At 45.9% G+C, this 21,994-nt stretch overlaps 1 protein-coding gene across 1 annotated transcript in view; it reads right to left on the bottom strand.

The window, feature by feature from the left end:
* LOC129833235 (glutamate receptor ionotropic, NMDA 2B-like) overlaps positions 1-21,994 on the bottom strand; it is a 102,866-nt gene that overhangs the window by 42,554 nt on the left and 38,318 nt on the right. The window contains exon 3 of the mRNA XM_055897657.1: positions 19,055-19,654. Within this exon, the coding sequence (XP_055753632.1) occupies positions 19,055-19,654 (600 nt within the window). The remainder of the gene's footprint in view (positions 1-19,054; positions 19,655-21,994) is intronic.

Raw genomic sequence — 21,994 nt, 5'->3', positions numbered from 1 at the left:
GCAAGGAAGAAGCCACTGCTCCAAAACCGCCATAAAAAAGCCAGACTAGAGTTTGCAACTGCACATGGGGACAAAGATCGTACTTTTTGGAGAAATGTCCTCTGTTCTGATGACACAAAAATATAACTGTTTGGCCATAATGACCATTGCCATGTTTGGAGGAAAAAGGGGGATGCTTGCAGGCCAAAGAACACCATCCCAACCGTGAAGCACGGGGGTGGCAGCATCATGTTGTGGGGGTTCTTTGCTGCAGGAGGGACTGGTGCACTTCACAAAATAGATGGCCTCATGAGGAAGGAAATTATGTGGATATATTGAAGCAACATCTCAAGACATCAGTCAGGAAGTCAAAGCTTGGTCGCAAATGGGTCTTCCAAATGAACAATGACCCCAAGCATGCTTCCAAAGTTGTGGCAAAATGGCTTAAGGACAACAAAGTCAAGGTATTGGAGTGGCCATCACAAAGCCCTGACCTCAATCCTATAGAAAATGTGTGGGCAGAACTGAAAAAGCGTGTGCGAGCAAGGAGGCCTACAAACCTGACTCAGTTACACCCGCTCTGTCAGGAGGAATGGGCCAAAAATCCCCCAAATTATTATGGGAAGTTTGTGGAAGGCTACCCAAAACGTTTGACCCAAGTTAAACAATTTAAAGGCAATGCTACCAAATACGAATTGAGTGTATGTAAACTTCTGACCCACTGGGAATGCGATGAAAGAAATTAAAGCTGAAATAAATCATTCTCTCTAATATTATTCTGACATTTCACATTCATTAAATAAAGTGGTGATCTTAATTAACTGACCTAAGACAGGGAATTTTTACTAGGATTAAATGTCAGGAATTGTGAAAAACTGAGTTTAAATGTATTTGGCTAAGGTGTATGTAAACTTCCGACTTCAACTGTACATCAGCGTAAATCTGTTACCATGGAATTTTCCCAAAGTGACTTAAAGTTAGCACATATTCAGCATGCTGTATGTGGCCCAGTCTCAGCGTAATTCTGTTACCGTGGAATTTCTCTTTATTGGATTAAAGCATCTGCTAAACGACTATATTCCTATCATCACTATTATCAAAATGTGATTTGTTCAAACCCTATTACAACCCACCCTGCATGCATCCATCCACTGGCTATCATCCCTCCATCCTCCTAACAGCGGCAGGCGGGCAGAGAGCAGCACAGACGCTGGAGTGAGGCTGCACTTCCTCTCCCACACTGTCTCACCAGCTGTGTTCACAGTACAGACAAGCCTCTGGCAGCCACCTTCTCTATACCTCTCTCACACTGTGACTGCACACTGCCTCACCAGCTGTGTTCACAGTACAGACAAGCCTCTGGCAGCCACCTTCTCTATACCTCTCTCACACTGTGACTGCACACTGCCTCACCAGCTGTGTTCACAGTACAGACAAGCCTCTGGTAGCCACCTTCTCTATACCTCTCCCACACTGTGACTGCACACTGTCTCACCAGCTGTGTTCACAGTACAGACAAGCCTCTGGCAGCCACCTTCTCTATACCTCTCCCACACTGTGACTGCACACTGTCTCACCAGCTGTGTTCACAGTACAGACAAGCCTCTGGCAGCCACCTTCTCTATACCTCTCTCACACTGTGACTGCACACTGCCTCACCAGCTGTGTTCACAGTACAGACAAGCCTCTGGCAGCCACCTTCTCTATACCTCTCTCACACTGTGACTGCACACTGTCTCACCAGCTGTGTTCACAGTACAGACAAGCCTCTGGCAGTCACCTTCTCTATACCTCTCTCACACGCTTTCCCTCTCTCTGTCATTGAGCGGGAAGACAAGTTCACATTCAAACTGGGGTTGAGTCAACATGACAGTGAATTTAGGGATGCCAGAGCAAAATATACTGTACAGTCGTTTTTCAACAACGGCAGCCACTTCAACATATCGACAGTATCAACTCCCACAAGATGCTCGTATGCAGCAGCTATTGGAAACTGAATATCTACAATAGGATAATCTGTCTCTCTTTGGGAATGAATTAAAAACACTGCTCTATTTCAAGCAAAGCTTTTGTTTCTCCACTTTTCCACATGTATCCTTTTCTCCATCTCTCCCTCTATCCTCTGTTCTCTTTCTTTTCCTGCCTGATCTCTGCTCCCATGTTCCATGCTCACTCTCTATCTGAGCTGAATACAATAAATACATTTCCCAAAGATTCTAAAAATATATGCAACAAATTGACATCAAGAGCACATACTGTACAGTACACACACCCTACAGACACACACATTCTACAGACACACACATCCTACAGACACACACATACACACACATACACACACACCCTGCAAACACGCACATACAACCTACACACACACACACACACACACACACACACCCTACAGACACGCACATACACTCTACACACACACACACACCCTACAGACACGCACATACACACACACACACCCTACAGACACGCAAATACACACACCCTACACACACGCACATACACACACACCCTACAGACACGCACATACACACACACCCTACAGACACGCACACACACACACACACGCTCTTACACACACGCCACCCTACGACTACGCTATCCATTTCACGCTCAGCATCTTGATGTACTACTTGAAAGAAAATGTCCTTCATGGATACAACACAGACCTGAATAATACACTGAGATAAAACACTGGAATCTCAGCTGGTTATTCTCATATTGTGAGAAACTATCCAGACACCATCTGTAATTGAAATACAGACACTTTTGCCAGCGAAGATGCATGGAAGCCACAAACCCCGAATAAATAGCTGTGTCTGAGTCAGATATTGCCAGTAGCTCTACGTTATACATACTAATCTCAGCACATCCACAAGACAACACTGACTCCCAGCAACCTGCGCTCCACTGCTACCGCTGCTAACAGAGCACTCCTACTGAACCATGCCACTGGCCATTTACACAGTGAGATATCAAATGGAGTGATATTAGTTGGGCGGCGGGTCATCAGATGGGGCCAAAGCCCTTTAAGGTACGGAGGCACCTCTTATCCCTCATTATTCTACTAGCCATCTGACTCAACACCCCCTGGCCTCCACGCACACTGAGACCATCGCTACAGTGATGTTATGCTTATAGGTCCCTGTGTATGTTCTCCACTCTCCCTGATCAACTCTTCGCTAATTTGCGTGTGTGAAGCCAAAAGTCAAATATACACAGTTACTAACACACACACGCACACACACACACACACACACACACACACACACACACACACACACACACACACACACACACACACACACACACACACACACACACACACACACACACACACACACACACACACACACACACGTTTAACCTGCAGTTAAATACAAAGGAATGAATCATTCACAGCACAAATATTAAATTCCCCATCAAATTACCAAATCTAATTCAGCAAAAGAGGACAACCGTCCATCTATGGCTTTTCATTTCAATTAGTTCAGCGTATTATTATCCTGAGAGTAATGTATTCCCATACAGTATTAAAAAAACACTTAATGTTTGTTTTATTTGTCTGGCTGATTCAGTCAATATGTCCAGGGTCACTCCTCCTCAATCAGCCAGCAGTCAAGGAGAGGGAGGGAGAAAGGGATTCTCTCCACCAGACCCTCACGCCTTTTTCTCAATCTCTTCCCATCGACCCATCCTTGTTTCAAATTCTCACATGTTCTCCCAGTGTCCCTCCATCTCTCTTGGACTTCGAACACACCGACAGCGTCATTGCGCAAAATAGTATGCAGCATCATCTGGATGTGTGTGCAACAAAAGTTCAATATTCACCTTCTGCTACCATTTCTGTCTGTATGCACCCCACCAAACACACTGAAACTGCCTCTGCAACGCAATGCTGCAAGGCAAACTCAGCATTCCATTGGAAATGAATGTAATTCTGGTGTACCAAAATGCAATGAGGCTGTCGGTGTGATCGAGGCATTAGGAACTTCTTCCACACCCTACCATTATCTTGTTCTCTTTGTCTCTAACCATCTACAGTGAGCTCCAGAAGTACTGGCGCCTTGACATTTTTTGATTTGTTTTGTCTCTGTACTTTGGATTTGAAATCATACAATGACTATGAGCTTTAATTTGAGGGTATTTTCAAATAAGGTAAACGATTGAGAAATTACAGCACTTTTTGTACATAGTCCCCACATTTTAGGGGACCAAAAGTATTGGGTCAAATTCACTTGTATGTGTATTAAAGTAGTCAAAAGTGAAGTATTTGGGCCCATGACTACAACAAGCTTGTGACTCTATACATTTGTTGGATGCATTTGTTGTTTGTTTTGGTTGTGTTTCAGATTATTTTGTGCCGAATTGAAATGAATGGTAAATAATGTATTGTGTAATTTTGGAGTCACTTTTATTGTAAATAAGAATATAATATGTTTCTAAACAGCTCTACATTCATGTGGATTCTACCATGATTAAGGAATGAATTGTTAATAATGATAAGTGAGAAAGTTACAGAGGCATAAATATCATACCCCGAAAAAATGCTAACATCCCCTGTTATTTTAATGGTGAGAGGTTAGCATGTCTTGGGGGTATGATATTTGTGCTGGAGTATAGAGCCAAAACAACAACAAATGTGTCGCTGTCCCAATACTTTTGGAGCTCACTGTATCTCTGTCCTACTTAAAACCCCTCTTTTTAGATCCATCTCTCTGTCCTCCTTCCAGACCCTCACTCACTCCCTCTCTGTCTGACTGCCAAAGCGCCCCTTCGCTCAGCATCCGCCGTTACCCTTCTCTTGCTATCTCTTTGCCAGGTTCTCCATTTCTCTCTCAATCACTCTCTCCACAATGTTAATTCAAATTGGCTGGATTGGGAGGACAGCATTGTTCCAATAATGCCAAAAGCACTTACAAGAGCATAATCAATCTCTCTTTCTTTCTCTCCCTCTCTCTCTCCTCTAACTCTGTCGTTACTGACTAAATCTGAACTTTTTTGATTTCATACTTTTTCACCCCTTTCTCACTCCATCTCTCCATTCCACCCAATTGTGTGAGCAATTATTTATCCAACTACCCACTACTTTCAGTTCAACGTTTGCCCCAATTCTCCATCCATCCTTCTGACTACTCCTTTACACACATCCACCTCTCATCCTCCTCTCTCTTTCAGAGCAACAGTTCTCACAGCTGCTGCTCTCTGCCTCATGACTCATGACCTCTGCCCCCACTCCTCACCTCTAACCCACACACTTTATCTCTCCCTTTCTCTCGCTCTCCCTGATGTGTACACCTCTCAACTGGCATCAGCTGCACTATCAGGTCGGGAGAGAAAGGTAGAGAAGGCAAGAGATAGGAAAAGAGAGAGAGAGGGGCTGAGAGAGGGAGAGATATACTTCCAATTCATAGAGACAGGTTGCGTTTCCGTGGTAACGTGGTTTCCATCGTAACAGTCTTGCTAAAGATGCCATTAGTGTGAACAAAAAATCCACTCGTCGCAATGATGCACTTGTACGCATACAGTTTGCAGGCACACACACACACTCTTACCCACACACACAACAAACACACACCCACCCCCTAACACACACACATACACACACACACACACACACACACCGTCTAACCCACATACACACCCACACATCTCACACACTTGAGGTCAATTCCAGTGCCATCCTTATTCCAATGAGATCTGCTGCATCTCGTTCTAGCCAGTGAGCAGGATCAGTCGGGAGAAATGGATCGTCTTGAACCTGAATGGCAGCATCCTAAATGTCTTTGTTCATGGCCTTTGCTCTGTATTCAGAGCTGTAAAAGTCTCAGTGCCACAGACAGAGCAGCAGGGTCTGATCCTGTACCATGGCTCGGGGCTCTACAGCCACTGTGATTGTATTACACTGTCTTTGACTGTCAGACAGTAAGGTGTTCAAAGACTGCCTTCAACCACAGTGTGCTAGAATGGCCAAACTGATCCTCAACTAACACCGCAGTCTGTCATCAAGCTGTCTAAAAAGACATCATCACATCCACAGGTGGAGGAAGGGAAAAAAATAGAACAAAAGCACAGCGAAAGAAGTGAGAGAGGGATGAGAACAGAGAGAGAGAGAGAAATTGGGACGTGGGAGGGGGGTCTGTTATGTTGTGTCATGTCTTTCTGGTTTTTGTTCTCGTTTTGGTACACAGCGTTCTGTGTCTTGAGGGACATTTACATACTGTATTGTTTAAAAGCCTAAGTGCCTCCTGCCAATAAAGTCTACTAAGACTGTTTGACTAACTTTAGAATTGCAAATGCAAATCTCTCCATGCCAACGAGGTACTATTTACTCCCTCAGACGACTCAGACAACATGAGAAGACCAATACAAAGCATCTGTGGTGTGTGTGTGTGTGTGTGTGTGTGTGTGTGTGTGTGTGTGTGTGTGTGTGTGTGTGTGTGTGTGTGTGTGTGTGTGTGTGTGTGTGTGTGTGTGTGTGTGTGACTACATAATATACAGAATATGAATATATGCAATATGTATATGCCAGGTCGCAATTGTAAATGAGAACGTGTTCTCAATTTGCCTACCTGGTTAAATAAAGGTTAAAAAATGTATACGCCTGACTATAAGGGTTATTATCGTTGAGTATCTATATCTTTGTGATATGTTGATTTGACATGTCTGAGACAGTCTGTGTGCACATACAGTACCAGTCAAAAGTCTGGTGCTCAGGATATGTGGGAACTCCTTCAAGACTGTTGGAAAAGCATTCCTCATGAAGCTGGTTGAGAGAATACCAAGAGTGTGCAAAGTTGTCATTTTTATTTATTTTTATTTCACCTTTATTTAACCAGGTAGGCCAGTTGAGAACAAGTTCTCATATACAACTGCGACCTGGCCAAAATAAAGCAAAGCAGTGCGACAAAAACAACAACACAGAGTAACACATTGTCACGGCCGTCGAATGAAGTGGACCAAAGCGCAGCGTTGTGAGCGTACATATTCATTTTTATTAGGATGACGCCAACAAAAACAATAAACAATACAAAACAACCGTGAAGCTTAAGGCTATGTGCCACAAATAAAGTTAACTTCCCACACTGAAAGGAGGGAAAAGGGATACCTAAGTATGGTTCCCAATCAGAGACAACGATAGACAGCTGTCCCTAATTGAGAACCATACCTGGCCAAAACATAGAAATACAAAATCATAGAAAACAAAAACATAGAATGCCCACCCCAAATCACACCCTGACCAACCAAATAGAGACATAAAAAGGCTCTCTAAGGTCAGGGTGTGACACACATAAACAAACGTACAGTCAATAAACACAATAGAAAAATCTATGTACAGTGTGTGCAAATGTAGAAGAGCAGGGAGGAAGGCAATAAATAGGCCATAGAGGCGAAATAATTACAATTTAGCATTAACACTGGAGTGATAGATGTGCAGATGATGATGTGCAAGTAGAGATACTGGGGTGCAAAAGAGCAAGAGGATAAATAACAATATGGGGATGAGGTAGTTGGGTGTGCAATTTACAGACTGGCTGAGTACAGGTACAGTGATCGGTAAGCTGCTCTGACAGCTGATGCTTTGTCATCAAGGCAAAGGGTGGCTACTTTGAAGAATTTCAAATCTAAAATATGTTCAGATTAGTTTAATACTTTTTTGGTTACTACATGATTCCATATGTGTTATTTCATAGGTTTTTGATGTCTTCACTATTATTCTACAATGTAGAAAAAAGTAAAAATAAAGAAATACCCTTGAATGAGTAGGTGTGTCCAGACTTCTGACTGGTACTGTATGTATATTGGGGTTTGTGTGTATGTGTGTGAGCGCTGGGTGGGGCAGGGTGCTCTGTATGGAGACAGTTGTGGGTTCTGGTTATTTGTAGACGGAAGGAGTGAGGAAGGTAGTGTTTGCTCTAATTGAGGAGAACAGGGGAGGGGCACCATTTACATTCATCACAGGAGCTCACTTTGTCTCAACTCAGAGAACAGGAGAGAAGAAGGGGGAGTGAATGGAGAGATCTCTCTGTGTGATTTCACTGTTTTTCACAAACCTCTATGGCATTAAAACTATGGCATTAATTGTGTTTCGTCGGTCTAGTGGGGTGTGGGCCTGTCACGCTCTGACCTTAGATATCTATGTTTTCTTTATATTTTGGTTAGGTCAGGGTGTGACGAGGGTGGGTACGCTAGTTTTTGTATTGTCTAGGGTTTTTGTAAGTCTAGGGTTTTGTAGGTCTCGGTGATGTGTATGTTTATGTTTATGGTGGCCTGACATGCTTCCCAATCAGAGGCAGCTGTTTATCGTTGTCTCTGATTGGGGATGATATTTAGGTAGCCATTTTCCCTTTTGTGTTCGTGGGTTCTTGTCTATGTAACGATCGTCGTTGGGAGGAGGACCAAGGTGAGGAGGACCAAGGTGCAGCGTGGTAAGTGTTCATTATTTTAATTAAACAACTGAATACTGAACAAAACAACAAAAAACGACAAACGAATAGTCCTGTAAGGTGATGAAAAACACTAAACAGGAAACAATCACTCACAACTCAAAGTGGGAAAACAGGCTACCTAAATATGGTTCTCAATCAGAGACAACGATAGACAGCTGCCTCTGATTGAGAACCACACACGGCCAAACACAAAGAAATAGACAACATAGACATACAAACATAGAATGCCCACCCACATCACACCCATACCAAACAAAAAATAGAAACATACAAAGCAATCTATGGTCAGGGCGTGACAGTCTATGTGTAGTTGCCTGTCAGCACTCATTTGTATAGCTTCACGTGTGGTTTTGTTATTTTGGTTAGTTTGTTCAGTGTTCATTCTTAATATAATAAAGAATGTACGCATACCACGCTGCGCCTTGGTCCGATTCATACGACGAACGTGACAGAAGAACCCACAACAAAAGGACCAAGCACAGTGTTCAGGAGGAGCAGACATCATGGACATGGGACAAGATTTTGGATGGTAAAGGATCCTGGACGTGGGAGGAAATATTGGCAGGAGAGGAACGCCTACCATGGAAGCAGGTGGAGATAGCGCAGGAGGAACGGCGACGATACGAGGGGACACGGTTAGCACGGAAGCACGAGAGGCAGCCCCAATAATTTTTTGGGGGAGGCACACGAGGAAATTGGCTGAGTCAGGTTGGAGACCTGAGCCAACTCCTCGTACTTACCGTGGGGAGCGTGTGACTGGTCAGACACCGTGTTACGCAGTGATGAGCACTGTGTCTCCAGTTTGCATTCATAGCCCGGTGCGCTCTATTCCAGCTCCTCTCATTTGCCGGGCTAGAATGGGCATCCAGCCAGGACGGATGGTGCCGGATCAGCGCTCCTGGTCTCCAGTATATCTCCTTGGACTACCGACCCGCACTTGCCGGGCTCAAGTGAGCATCCAGCCAGGACGCATTGTGCCAGCTCTACGCACCAGATCTCCAGTGCGCCTCCACAGTCCAGTACGTCCTGTTCCTGCTCCTCACACTCGCCCTGAGATGCGTGTCATCAGCCCGGTACCACCAGTTCCGGCACCACACATCAGGCCTCCAGTGCGCTTCCACAGTCCAGTACGGCATGTGCCTCTTCCCCGCACTCGCCCTGAGGTGCGTGTCCTCAGCCCGGTAGGTACCACCTGTTCTGGCACCACGCATCAGGCTTCCAGTGCGCTTCCACAGTCTAGAGCTTCCGGCGACAGTTCCCAGTCCAGAGCTTCCGGCAACAGTTCCCAGTCCAGAGCTTCCGGCGACAGTTCCCAGTCCAGAGCTTCCGGCGACAGTTCCCAGTCCAGAGCTTCCGGCGACAGTACCCAGTCCAGAGCTTCCGGCGACAGTACCCAGTCCAGAGCTTCCGGCGACAGTTCCCAGTCCAGAGCTTCCGGCAACGTTTCACAGTCCGGAACCTCCTATGACGGGCCACAGTCCGGAACCTCCAACGACGGGCCACAGTCCGAAATCTCCACCGACGGTCCCCAGTCCGGGGTCTCCAGCGACGGTCCCCAGCCCGGGGTCTCCAGCGACAGTCCCCAGCCCGGGGTCTCCAGCTACGGTCCCCAGCCCTGGGTCTCCAGCGACGGTCCCCAGTCCGGGAGCTCCAGCGACGTCCCCAGTCCGGGAGCTCCAGCGACGGTCCCCAGCCCGGGGTCTCCAGCGACAGTCCCCAGCCCGGGGTCTCCAGCGACGGTCCCCAGCCCTGAGTCTCCAGCGACGGTCCCCAGTCCGGGAGCTCCAGCGACGGTCCCCAGTCCGGGGTCTCCAGCGACGGTCCCCAGTCCGGGGTCTCCGGCGACGGTTCCCAGTCCGGGGCCTCCGGCGATGATCCACGATCCAGTTCTACAAAGGCGGAGGGATCAGCGTAAGGAGGGGGGGAGGGCTGCGTCCAGAACCGGAGCCACCACCGAGGGTAGATGCCCACCCGGACCCTCCCATATAGGTTCAGGTTTGCGGCCGGGAGTCCGCACCTTTGGGGGGGGGGTACTGTCACGTTCTGACCTTAGATATCTATGTTATCTTTATATTTTGGTTAGGTCAGGGTGTGACGAGGGTGGGTACGCTAGTTTTTGTAGGTCTAGGTGATGTGTATGTTTATGGTGGCCTGACATGCTTCCCAATCAGAGGCAGCTGTTTATCGTTGTCTCTGATTGGGGATCATATTTAGGTAGCCATTTTCCCTTTTGTGTTCGTGGGTTCTTGTCTATGTGTAGTTGCCTGTCAGCACTCATTTGTATAGCTTCACGTATCGTTTTGTTATTTTGGTTAGTTTGTTCAGTGTTCATTCTTAATATAATAAAGAATGTACGTATACCACGCTGCGCCTTAGTCCGATTCATACGACGAACGTGACAGGGCCGGAGGCAGGACTTTTGTCCCACCTGGTGTATGGCTGTTTCTTAGTCACTAACATGGGTCACTTGAGTTGGAGATGACACCTGAATAGATTGAATTGTCACCTGGAATCGGTGTGGTTTGTTTGTGTGTGTGTGTTTGTCTGTGTGTGTCTGTGTGTGTGTGCGTGTGTTATATGGGTTGGTGTTTCAGAGCATTACTGTGTGTGTGTGCTTTTGTTTCTTAGTGTGTGCACATGTGTGTCTCGCAGTGTGAAGCTTTTCCAGGGGCCAGCTTGGCACGGCGCTGCTGGGTAATTGACTGAGCACATCTTGTGGTCTTCACTCATGCCTTCTGTCTTTCACACCCCTTCCTCCGTCTTCCTCCATTGACAGAGAGCCTGTGGTCTTTGTTCGACACAGGAGGCCGAAGGGGGAGGTAGGACGGAGCAAGGGCAAACAAGAGGAGACGAGAAGAGGAGCCAAAGGAAGGGGGAAAGATGGGAAAGAGAAGTGCAAGGCAAGTGAGAAAGAGGGTGGGTGTGGAAGCAAAAAAAGTAGGGATAGAAATGAACACCCTGCGGAATTTAATGGGTGGATAACGGGTTGATAGTACGGAGAGAGGGAACGAAAAGAGAGAGTAGTGAGGGAGAAGACTCAGAGGAGAGAGGAGAGCAAAGGATGACCAGGGCTGGTCAGAGGGTGGACATGGAGCGACATGGCCCTGATCTCCTCATGGCAAGGGCAGCAAGCTGGTGATAACACTGGGGCTCTGTGTAATTCAGAATCACTGAGTCATTCCACAGCCTATGAATAGATAGTGCCCATTGCCCAGCCTTCGGCCACTTCAGACAGGGCAGAGGCTTTGGGAGATAAGGGTAATAACGGTCCCAGCATGGGGCCGGGTGCTCTGTCCAGAGGGAGGGGAGATGTGGGAGGCCAGGACAACACCTGGGCATCTGGAGGGCATCGGTCTGCACCCGTGAGCTGCCAGGGTCCAGGCCGAGGCACTGCCATTACCATCCACAATGAGATAGAGAGAGGAGATGGAGACAATGAGAGGAGATGTGGGAGTGATAGGAATTAAAGAGGAGGATGATAGGAAGATATGAGAGAGGGGGGGAGAGAGAGAGAGACAGGGAGAGAGACAGAGAGAGAGAGAGATAGAGAGACACAGAGAGAGAGAGACAGAGAGAGGGGGAAAGAGAGAGATGGGGAGAGAGGGGGGGAGAGAGGGGGGGGGAGAGATGGGGAGAGAGAGACACAGAAAGAGGGTGAGAGAGAGAGAGAGAGAGAGAGAGAGAGAGAGAGAGAGAGAGAGAGAGAGAGAGAGAGAGAGACCGTGAAAAGTGCAAAGTAATGTTGATAATATTTCCCATCTTGTTTTGTTTTGTCTTTCATACCAGGTCATGTGTCTTCTCAGTCATGTTGAGACTGGTCTACTACTGTTGCTTTAATGTATTGTTGTTCTGATTAATATTGTTGTTGTAGTTGTTGTTAATGGTAATCCCATGTCCACTACTACTATTATTATTGCTGTTGGTCCCACCATTTATTTATATATAAATATATATATATTTTGTATATATATATTTATATATTTTATTTTTATTTTTCGATATGTATACTTTGACAATGTAAGTAATAATGAACTTGCCATGTCAATAAAATCAATTGAATTGAATTGAATTGAGAGAGAGAGAGAGAGAGGAAGAGAGATAGACAGACGAAAAAGGTAGAGAAAAGTTGCAGCTGAGTTTTAAAATGGTCCACATTCTAAATGGGCAAAGAGAGCCAGACTGGGGGGGAAATAGGACACGTATATTTAGGGCTCTCTCTCCTCCTGACTCTCTCTCTCGCTCAAAAGAGGAGCACACACATTGAACTGTCATATTTCTAAACCAGGACAAAAAGGGGGTACTAGGAGACAGGGAGGAAGGAAAACAGGTTGAGAAACAATGCCAAAAAGAAGGAGAGCAGACAAAAACGAGACCAAAAGATGGGCTAAATGGAGTGTTCCAGTGTGTTCCTTCCCTCCGCACCACGTCATGAACCAGAACCACAGCAACAGCACCTAATCACTCAGAGCCATGCCACCAACAGAGAGCCAGCCGGACAGAGAGGCGCTTTATTTTAATTCCCTTATCATTTACAAATGCTTCTAATTGCGGCAGTGTTTTAGGGAGACATGGCTCTGTGGTGCAGAACAGCACATTACTATAATAGAATACAGGACCTCGCTGATTAGTACAACAAAAGGTGCTATTGTAAGCCATAATTGAGAATATAAATGTGTGCAGAAAGACCAACTCAACAGGATTTAAATGAAAGCCCCCGGTAAAGAAAAGAGGAAGGGGAGTGTTCCTCATGGGGGAAACATGGTGTTCCTGCCCTTATGCTCACATCATTGCTCTAAAATGACAACGGGTATAGTGCCCTAGGGAGGCAAGTGCCACTCCTTATGTCCATCCCTCACAGGAAGAAGGACATTGGCTTCCATAAACAAGGCATGGGCATAATTGGTGTCAGTGAATTCACTGTTGTACTGTGATTAAATGCTTCAACTAGCTTGCTGCACTCATCCCCCCACAACAATTAGGCCTGGACACATTTCAGCGCCATCATTTAGCCCCCCCCCCCCCCCCCCCCCCCCCCACCCATCCACCAACAACACACACCCACCCACCCACACACACACACACACACACAAAGACACACATAAACGCATGCATGCACACATACAAACATAAACAAACATACACACACATGCTCTCACACACACAAACATAAACACACACGCACACAAACACACACAGTAAGCACCGTAACGTAAACACTGGAAATAAAAATACCCTTAATGCAGCCAGGCAGGAACAGGAACTAATTGGTCACCTCGGTCACACCTTGACAGGCTAAATAAAAAAGGCTTGTTTTGTTCCTCATGGTAGACCTAGCGGTTAGCATCACACTCCCACTGTTACACAACAACCGAGGGGGCTATTTCCAAACAAATCAAAGTTTATTGGTCACGGATACAGGTGTAAACAGTACAGTGAAATGCTTACTTGATAACTCTCCTCAACAATACAATATCAATATATTATTTTAGAATCAAATGCCCAATATAAAGACCAAAATTACAAGAGTAGTACAAGAAAAAAAAAACGATCAAAAGTAGTTATGAGACATATGTACACAGCTGAATATACAGTAGGATGTATAAAATGTGTTATGCCAAATTATGATGACTGTTATATACAAGTAGTACAAGTAGTATAGTGAGAAGTGACTAGGTATAGCAGCTTCAATAAATAGTCATAATAAGGATCCACCCGTTTTTGGCCTAAAACGACATACCCAAATCTAACTGCCTGTAGCTCAGGACCTGAAGCAAGGATATGCATGTTCTTGATACCATTTGAAAGCAAACACTTTGAAGTTTGTGAAAATGTTAAATTAATGTAGGAGAATATAACACATTAGATCTGATAATACAAAGAAAAAAACATGCGTATTTTTTTTTTTGTACCATCATCATTGAAATGCAAGAGAAAGGCATAATGTATTATGCCAGCCCAGGCGCAATTTGGATTTTGGCCACTAGATGGCAGCAGTGTATGTGCAACGTTTTAGACTGATCCAATGAACCATTGTATTTCTGTTAAAAACCATGTATCAAGACTGCCCAAATGTGCCTAATTGGTTTATTAAAACATGTTCAAGTTCCTAATTGTGCACTATCCTCAAACAATAGCATGGTATTCTTTCACTGTAATAGCTACTGCAAATTGGACAGTGCAGTTAGATTAACAATGCAGTGCAAATCAAATATTTATGGTGTCACGCACGTCTTCTGTTGTTTGATTGTGCTGATAAATAATGCGTAGAGACCGTGACTCATATTGGATTAGATTCCTCGGGGGTCATTTGGTTACTTTTCCCGTTTGCATTTATTGCTGACGTTGTGATATTTAAATCCCAGCACCACTGTAGGTGAGGATGCGATCTCTTCCATATTGAAGACTGGGCTGGCTGGCTGGCTGGCTAGCTGGCTGGCTGGCTGGCTGGCTGACTGACTGGCTGACTGGCTGGCTGGCTGGCTGACTGGCTGGCTGGCTGGCTGGCTAGCTGGCTGGCTGGCTGACTGGCTGGCTGGCTGGCTGACTGGCTGGCTGGCTGGCTGGCTGGTGTAGTCTAGATGAACTGCTGTTCATCCAGTGGGATGCTCTGAGGTGATAACCTACATCACTAGCTATTTGTCACGCTATCAAGTTAACCTTGAAGATTGTCAAGTAGCACAGCTAGAAACATCTTCACAAGACTTGATATCCTTTTTGCTAAGCTAAACAATATGTTACCCATTGTGCTAGATTAAGAGGCTAATGATGATCACTAAATAGAGTGATTGGCATGTAAGTTAGATACTGTAGCAATATACAGTACCAGCAAATCTAATCCATGGAAGAATGATCTATCCCAGACTGCTTCAATCTGCATTTCCATCTCTCTTTCCTTCTGTCTCTCTCTCCTTTTATCTCTCTTTCATCTCTCTTTCCTTCTCTCTCGCCTTCTATATCTCTCTCCTTCTATCTCTCTTTCCTTCCATCTCTCTCTTTCCTTCTCTCTCTCCTTCCATCTCTCTCTCCTTCCATCTCTCTTTCCTTCTCTCTCTCATATCTCTCTTTCCTTCTCTCCTTCTGACTCTCTTTCCTTCTCTCTATCTTTTTCTCCTTCTATCTCTCTTTCCTTCTCTCCTTCTCTCTCTCCTTCCATCTCTCTTTCCTTCTCTCTCTTTCCTTCTCTCTTTCCATCTCTCTCTCCTTCTCTCTCTCCTTCCATCTCTCTTTCCTTCTATCTCTTTCCATCTCTCTCTCCTATCTCTCTTTCCTTCTCGCACTCCATCTCTCCTTCTATCTCTCTCTCCTTCCGTCATGCAGTATTGCACTCGCTCCTCTCTCACTTATCTCTCACCCTTCTCTCTCTTCCATCTTATTCATTGATACAGATGTGAGTACACCTTCCCTCTATCCATCTTTCTTTTCTCTCCGCCTCAACCATCTTTTCCCTCGTTCCTGAGTGACACTGTCTGAGACCCACCAGCTGTCGCACCTTCCCTCTGTTCCTCTATAACACCAGCCTTTGGTCCATCGGTCTATCCGTCACCCATCCCTTGGTTTCAATTTCACAATAAATAAATATATAGATATATATACTGTATATTTCACAACACCACACCAACATCCACTGTAGATACTACTCTGTGCACTATTTCACCACCATTCCTGTTTTCTGTTCCAGACATCAGCTGTAAAAATATCTTATTCCCCTTGGCTCTCTGTCTCACTTATGATCCTGCTGTATAGGTAAGCAAAGGGTTGCCTTGCCAACTGCATCAGTGGCATTTGGCCTTGTATGAAAGAGAGAGAGAGAAAGATAGAGAGAGAGAGAGAAAGAGGGAGGGAGAAAGAGGGAGCGACAGTGAGAGAGACAGAGGGAGAGAGCGAGAGAGAGAAAGAGGTAGGGAGAAAGAGGGAGCGACAGTGAGAGAGACAGAGGGAGAGAGAGAGAGAGAAAGAGGGAGGGAGAAAGAGGGAGCGACAGTGAGAGAGAGGGAGAGAGAGAGAGAGAAAGAGGGAGGGGGAAAGAGGGAGCGACAGTGAGAGAGACAGAGGGAGAGAGAGAGAGATAAAGACCTTTCCCCCATCTCGCTCTGTCCATTCTCCGAAGTTTTTATACTGAACAAAAATATAAACACAACATGTAAAGTTTTGGTCCCATGTTTCATGCGCTGAAGTAAGAGATCCCTGAAATGTTCCATGTACAAAAAGCTTATTTATCTCAAATGTTGTGCACAAATTTGTTTACATCACTGTTAGTGAGCATTTCTCCTTTGCCAAGATAATAAATCCACCTGACAGGTGTAGCATATTAAGAAAAAAAATTCAGTTTTGTCACACAACTCAATGCCAGAGATGACTCAAGTTCTGAGGGAGCGTGCAATTGGCATGCTGACTGCAGGAACGTCCACCAGAGCTGTTGCCAGATAATTGAATGCTAATTTCTCTACCATAAGCCCAACTCCAACGTCGTTTTAGAGAATTTGGTAGTACGTCCCACCGGCCTCACAACTGCAGACCACGTGTCCAGGACCTCCACATCTGGCTTCTTCACCTGCAGGATATCTGAGACCAGCCACCCGGACAGCTGAGGAAATTGAGGAGTATTTCTGTCTATAATAAAGCCCTTTTGTGGGGAAAAACTCATTCTGATTGGCTGTGCCTGGCTCCCCAGTGTGTGGGCCAGTCTCCCAAGTGGGTGGGGCTATGCCCTCCCAGGCCCACCGATAGCGGCACCCCTGCCCAGTCATGAAAAATCCATAGATTAGAGCCTAATGAATTTATTTAAATTGACGGATTTCCTTATATGAACTGTAACTCAGTAAAATCATTAAAATTGTTGAATGTTGCGTTTATATTTCTGTTCAGTCTAGTTCCCCAAGACTTACACCACATTTTCTCAAGCTCTCTGCTTCAACCTTTTACTTTCCCTTCTTCACTCTGTCTCTCTCTCTTTTCTCTTCCCAGCTACGGGGCCTCTCCTTGCTCCTTCACGCCTCCAGTCTGTGCTGCTGTCTCACTATGTCTCTCTCTCTTTTCTCTTCCCAGCTACGGGGCCTCTCCTTGCTCCTTCACGCCTCCAGTCTGTGCTGCTGTCTCACTATGTCTCTCTCTCTTTTCTCTTCCCAGCTACGGGGCCTCTCCATGCTCCTTCACGCCTCCAGTCTGTGCTGCTGTCTCAGTCTGTCTGCTACGTTTCCAGCAGCTAGCTTCTTTAGCGCCGTCCTCTCCACACACCTGCTGTCCATCTTTCCCCCAAGATTCCCTGTTCTTTCACCATCCCTCTCCTTCTCCCGCTCTTATTCTACCATATTCTCAACCAATATTGTTTCAGCCCATTAAACAACAGACACAAATCCGTTTGGAGACGGAGTCTAGCATGGCCTTGGATGTGGCTCCATTTCTCTCTCCTGAGCCCTGTGTTGGCTTCCGGCCTGGGAAATCCATTTAGCCGCAGCGGCACAAGCCTGTGTTCCTGGCGCATGGATGGCACGTGCACTTAATGAATTATACCTTCAGTCTGCATGCATACCCCGTACACCTCTTTATGAATAATAAAATACATAATGTTCACACGTTTAAGACAGGCGGGTGATGTATCATAAATATATTTATGTGTGTAGGATATACCATGGGGTTTATGACACGTATGTATGGCTGTGGAACAAGGGGCAGGGGCAGTGGGTGTCGTACCTGTCGATAGAGCTGTGTGGGGTAAATGTCATTTGACTGTCCAATGCTATCCTCCATGGTGTAATGGGGATATAGGGGGATGAATGGCTGGTGGCCCTAGTGGGTCATGTTTACCGCTGGACCCTGTTGACGCAGGGTCAAACGTGGAAGGGTGAGCAGCGATAATGTTTTATCCACAATGGAACCCGTTGTGCTGAAAGCACGTGACGTCAGTTGGAATGCCCAGCGGACGGCCTCATTCCGGGCAGCTTTTTTTTGGAGGCTGTTTGAAATTCTAGGAGTTTCTGGGAGCCCATTTTGTACAGCTGTGTTTGTTCAGGCTGAATAAAAGTTGATTATTCTGCAGAAAAAAATAGTCCAGTCCAGCAGCACAGTCCAAACGCGGATCACAGCCGGCTAAGATAAAGCAGGACCAGATTGCTTCATCCCATTAGACATGGTTAAAGTGAATAGAATGAAAAGGGTGGGGGAGAAATATCATAGGGATGAGCCATAGAGGGATCTAGTGGAACTCTCTCTCTCTCTCTCTCTCTCAATGGCAGCTCATGCCAGTCTACTTGAGTTATTATTTTCTTTCTCTATGCACGTCTTCTCTCCCTGTCTTCCTGTTCCCTCCTATCGCAACACGCTGATCCTGTCTCCAACTTCCCCACTCTTTCCAGTTTTCTTCAAAGGAAACAACCCCTCTTGCTCTCTGTCAAACCTCTGCATCTGTTTTCCCATGAATGAACAAGCATTGATCTGATAGTGGTAACGATGTTGCACCAGAAAGCCGTCGCCGCTTCATTTGTGAACAGATCATTGTTAAAGACAACAATGAAATACAGAGGATCAAGACTAACAGATAAAAACGTTTCTCATACTTTTTTTTCTCTCGATCACCCTCTCTCACACACACAGTACACATAGAAACACACACACTGTACCTTGGCAGCCATGATCATGGAGGAGCCACCGCGGACCCCCAGGATGGGGATGTGTGTCTGTGCAGAGATGAAGTCCAGGATCTGGGCTATGGCCTCCTGATCCGTGTCGTCCCCGAACACCACGCCCTGCAGCCAGTGCTCTGTCATCAGGTCACAGATGCTCTTGATGATGCTCTTGGGGTCCGTCTCGTTCATGGTGAGCACTTCCACGTTGGGCGCCAGCGGCATGTGCAGGAAGTCGTCCTTCTCCCGGGCGCCCGCCAACGCCACCTCGCTAGAGTTGCCCACCAGCACCACGGCGATGCTGAGGCCCTGCACCAGCTTGGGCAGCACCTGGTGGTGGGGGGTCTGGGCCATTGGGATGTAGTGGGCCACGCCCCCGCCCTTGTCTCTGCGAGAGTGACAGGCGAGGGGCAGGTGGAACAGGCACATCAGGAGGCCCAGGAGAGACAGGGAGAGGGAGGAGAGGGCCGCACAGCGCCGGGGAGGACGTCTCACCTCCTGGGGGGGCAGGGGTGTGGAGGACGCTCGCCTTTCCTGAGGGTGGGAGGGGCTGTGGCAGCCGCAGACAGGCATAATCGAGGAGTGGGAATGTAATACCTGGGGGAAGGGAGGAGAGAAAGAGAGAGGGAGAGAGAGAGAGAGAGAGAGAGAGAGAGAGAGAGAGAGAGAGAGAGAGGGGGAGAGGTCAATGTGGCCCATACACATTGATTGACTTAAGTGGATTGACAAGAGCCTATAACATGAATCAGTGTTTCACTAACCATGTTTCTATCTACAGTTTTTATGCGAGTAAAGTCATACCGTATTAAAAAAATCACTACAGCTGTGATGGGAACAGGAAGTTTCGGTATAATTTAATAAATGCTGACATATCTTTTTTTGTTCGACATGTTTTGTTTTTCACTGGAAAAATTCATTATGCGAGAAATGGTGGTGGAAACGCCTTTATGCGCAAATATTGATAGAATAACCATCGTATCGAAGTAAACTTGGAGAGATAGGGTGTGTGGTTCTCCCACTATGACTCGGGAAACCATTCCGTTTATTAGGCTACAGATGAAATGATGATGAACTTCACAGGGTGGTGAAAGTACACGGTGATCTTGATGCTCCTTTCCAATAAATATCGAGGGTCTTATTCTGGTGACACGATGATTGATGCTTGACTGGTGTTTATCCATAGTAATGTCATCATGTAGACTACCCTCACTGTAACTGTGAGCTGTTGGCTAGACTGGTGTTTATCCATAGTAATGTCATCATGTAGACTAGCCTCACTGTAACTGTGAGCTGTTGGCTAGACTGGTGTTTATCCATAGTAAACTCATCATGTAGACTAGCCTCACTGTAACTGTGAGCTGTTGGCTAGACTGGTGTTTATCCATAGTAATGTCATCATGTAGACTACCCTCACTGTAACTGTGAGCTGTTGGCTAGACTGGTGTTTATCCATAGTAATGTCATCATGTAGACTAGCCTCACTGTAACTGTGAGCTGTTGGCTAGACTGATGTTTATCCATAGTAAACTCATCATGTAGACTACCCTCACTGTAACTGTGAGCTGTTGGCTAGACTGGTGTTTATCCATAGTAATGTCATCATGTAGACTACCCTCACTGTAACTGTGAGCTGTTGGCTAGACTGGTGTTTATCCATAGTAATGTCATCATGTAGACTACCCTCACTGTAACTGTGAGCTGTTGGCTAGACTGGTGTTTATCCATAGTAATGTCATCATGTAGACTACCCTCACTGTATCTGTGAGCTGTTGGCTAGACTGGTGTTTATCCATAGTAATGTCATCATGTAGACTAGCCTCACTGTAACTGTGAGCTGTTGGCTAGACTGGTGTTTATCCATAGTAATGTCATCATGTAGACTACCCTCACTGTAACTGTGAGCTGTTGGCTAGACTGGTGTTTATCCATAGTAATGTCATCATGTAGACTACCCTCACTGTAACTGTGAGCTGTTGGCTAGACTGGTGTTTATCCATAGTAAACTCATCATGTAGACTACCCTCACTGTATCTGTGAGCTGTTGGCTAGACTGGTGTTTATCCATAGTAATGTCATCATGTAGACTACCCTCACTGTAACTGTGAGCTGTTGGCTAGACTGGTGTTTATCCATAGTAAACTCATCATGTAGACTACCCAACTGTAACTGTGAGCTGTTGGCTAGACTGGTGTTTATCCATAGTAAACTCATCATGTAGACTACCCTCACTGTAACTGTGAGCTGTTGGCTAGACTGGTGTTTATCCATAGTAATGTCATCATGTAGACTACCCTCACTGTAACTGTGAGCTGTTGGCTAGACTGGTGTTTATCCATAGTAATGTCATCATGTAGACTACCCTCACTGTAACTGTGAGCTGTTGGCTAGACTGGTGTTTATCCATAGTAATGTCATCATGTAGACTACCCTCACTGTAACTGTGAGCTGTTGGCTAGACTGGTGTTTATCCATAGTAATGTCATCATGTAGACTACCCTCACTGTAACTGTGAGCTGTTGGCTAGACTGGTGTTTATCCATAGTAATGTCATCATGTAGACTACCCTCACTGTAACTGTGAGCTGTTGGCTAGACTGGTGTTTATCCATAGTAAACTCCCCATGTAGACTACCCTCACTGTAACTGTGAGCTGTTGGCTAGACTGGTGTTTATCCATAGTAAACTCATCATGTAGACTAGCCTCACTGTAACTGTGAGCTGTTGGCTAGACTGGTGTTTATCCATAGTAAACTCATCATGTAGACTACCCTCACTGTAACTGTGAGCTGTTGGCTAGACTGGTGTTTATCCATAGTAATGTCATCATGTAGACTACCCTCACTGTAACTGTGAGCTGTTGGCTAGACTGGTGTTTATCCATAGTAATGTCATCATGTAGACTACCCTCACTGTAACTGTGAGCTGTTGGCTAGACTGG

This window comes from Salvelinus fontinalis, chromosome 34 (assembly GCF_029448725.1).
Source record: "Salvelinus fontinalis isolate EN_2023a chromosome 34, ASM2944872v1, whole genome shotgun sequence".
NCBI classification, from domain to species: domain Eukaryota; kingdom Metazoa; phylum Chordata; class Actinopteri; order Salmoniformes; family Salmonidae; genus Salvelinus; species Salvelinus fontinalis.
This window is presented reverse-complemented; position numbering and strand designations above follow the sequence as displayed.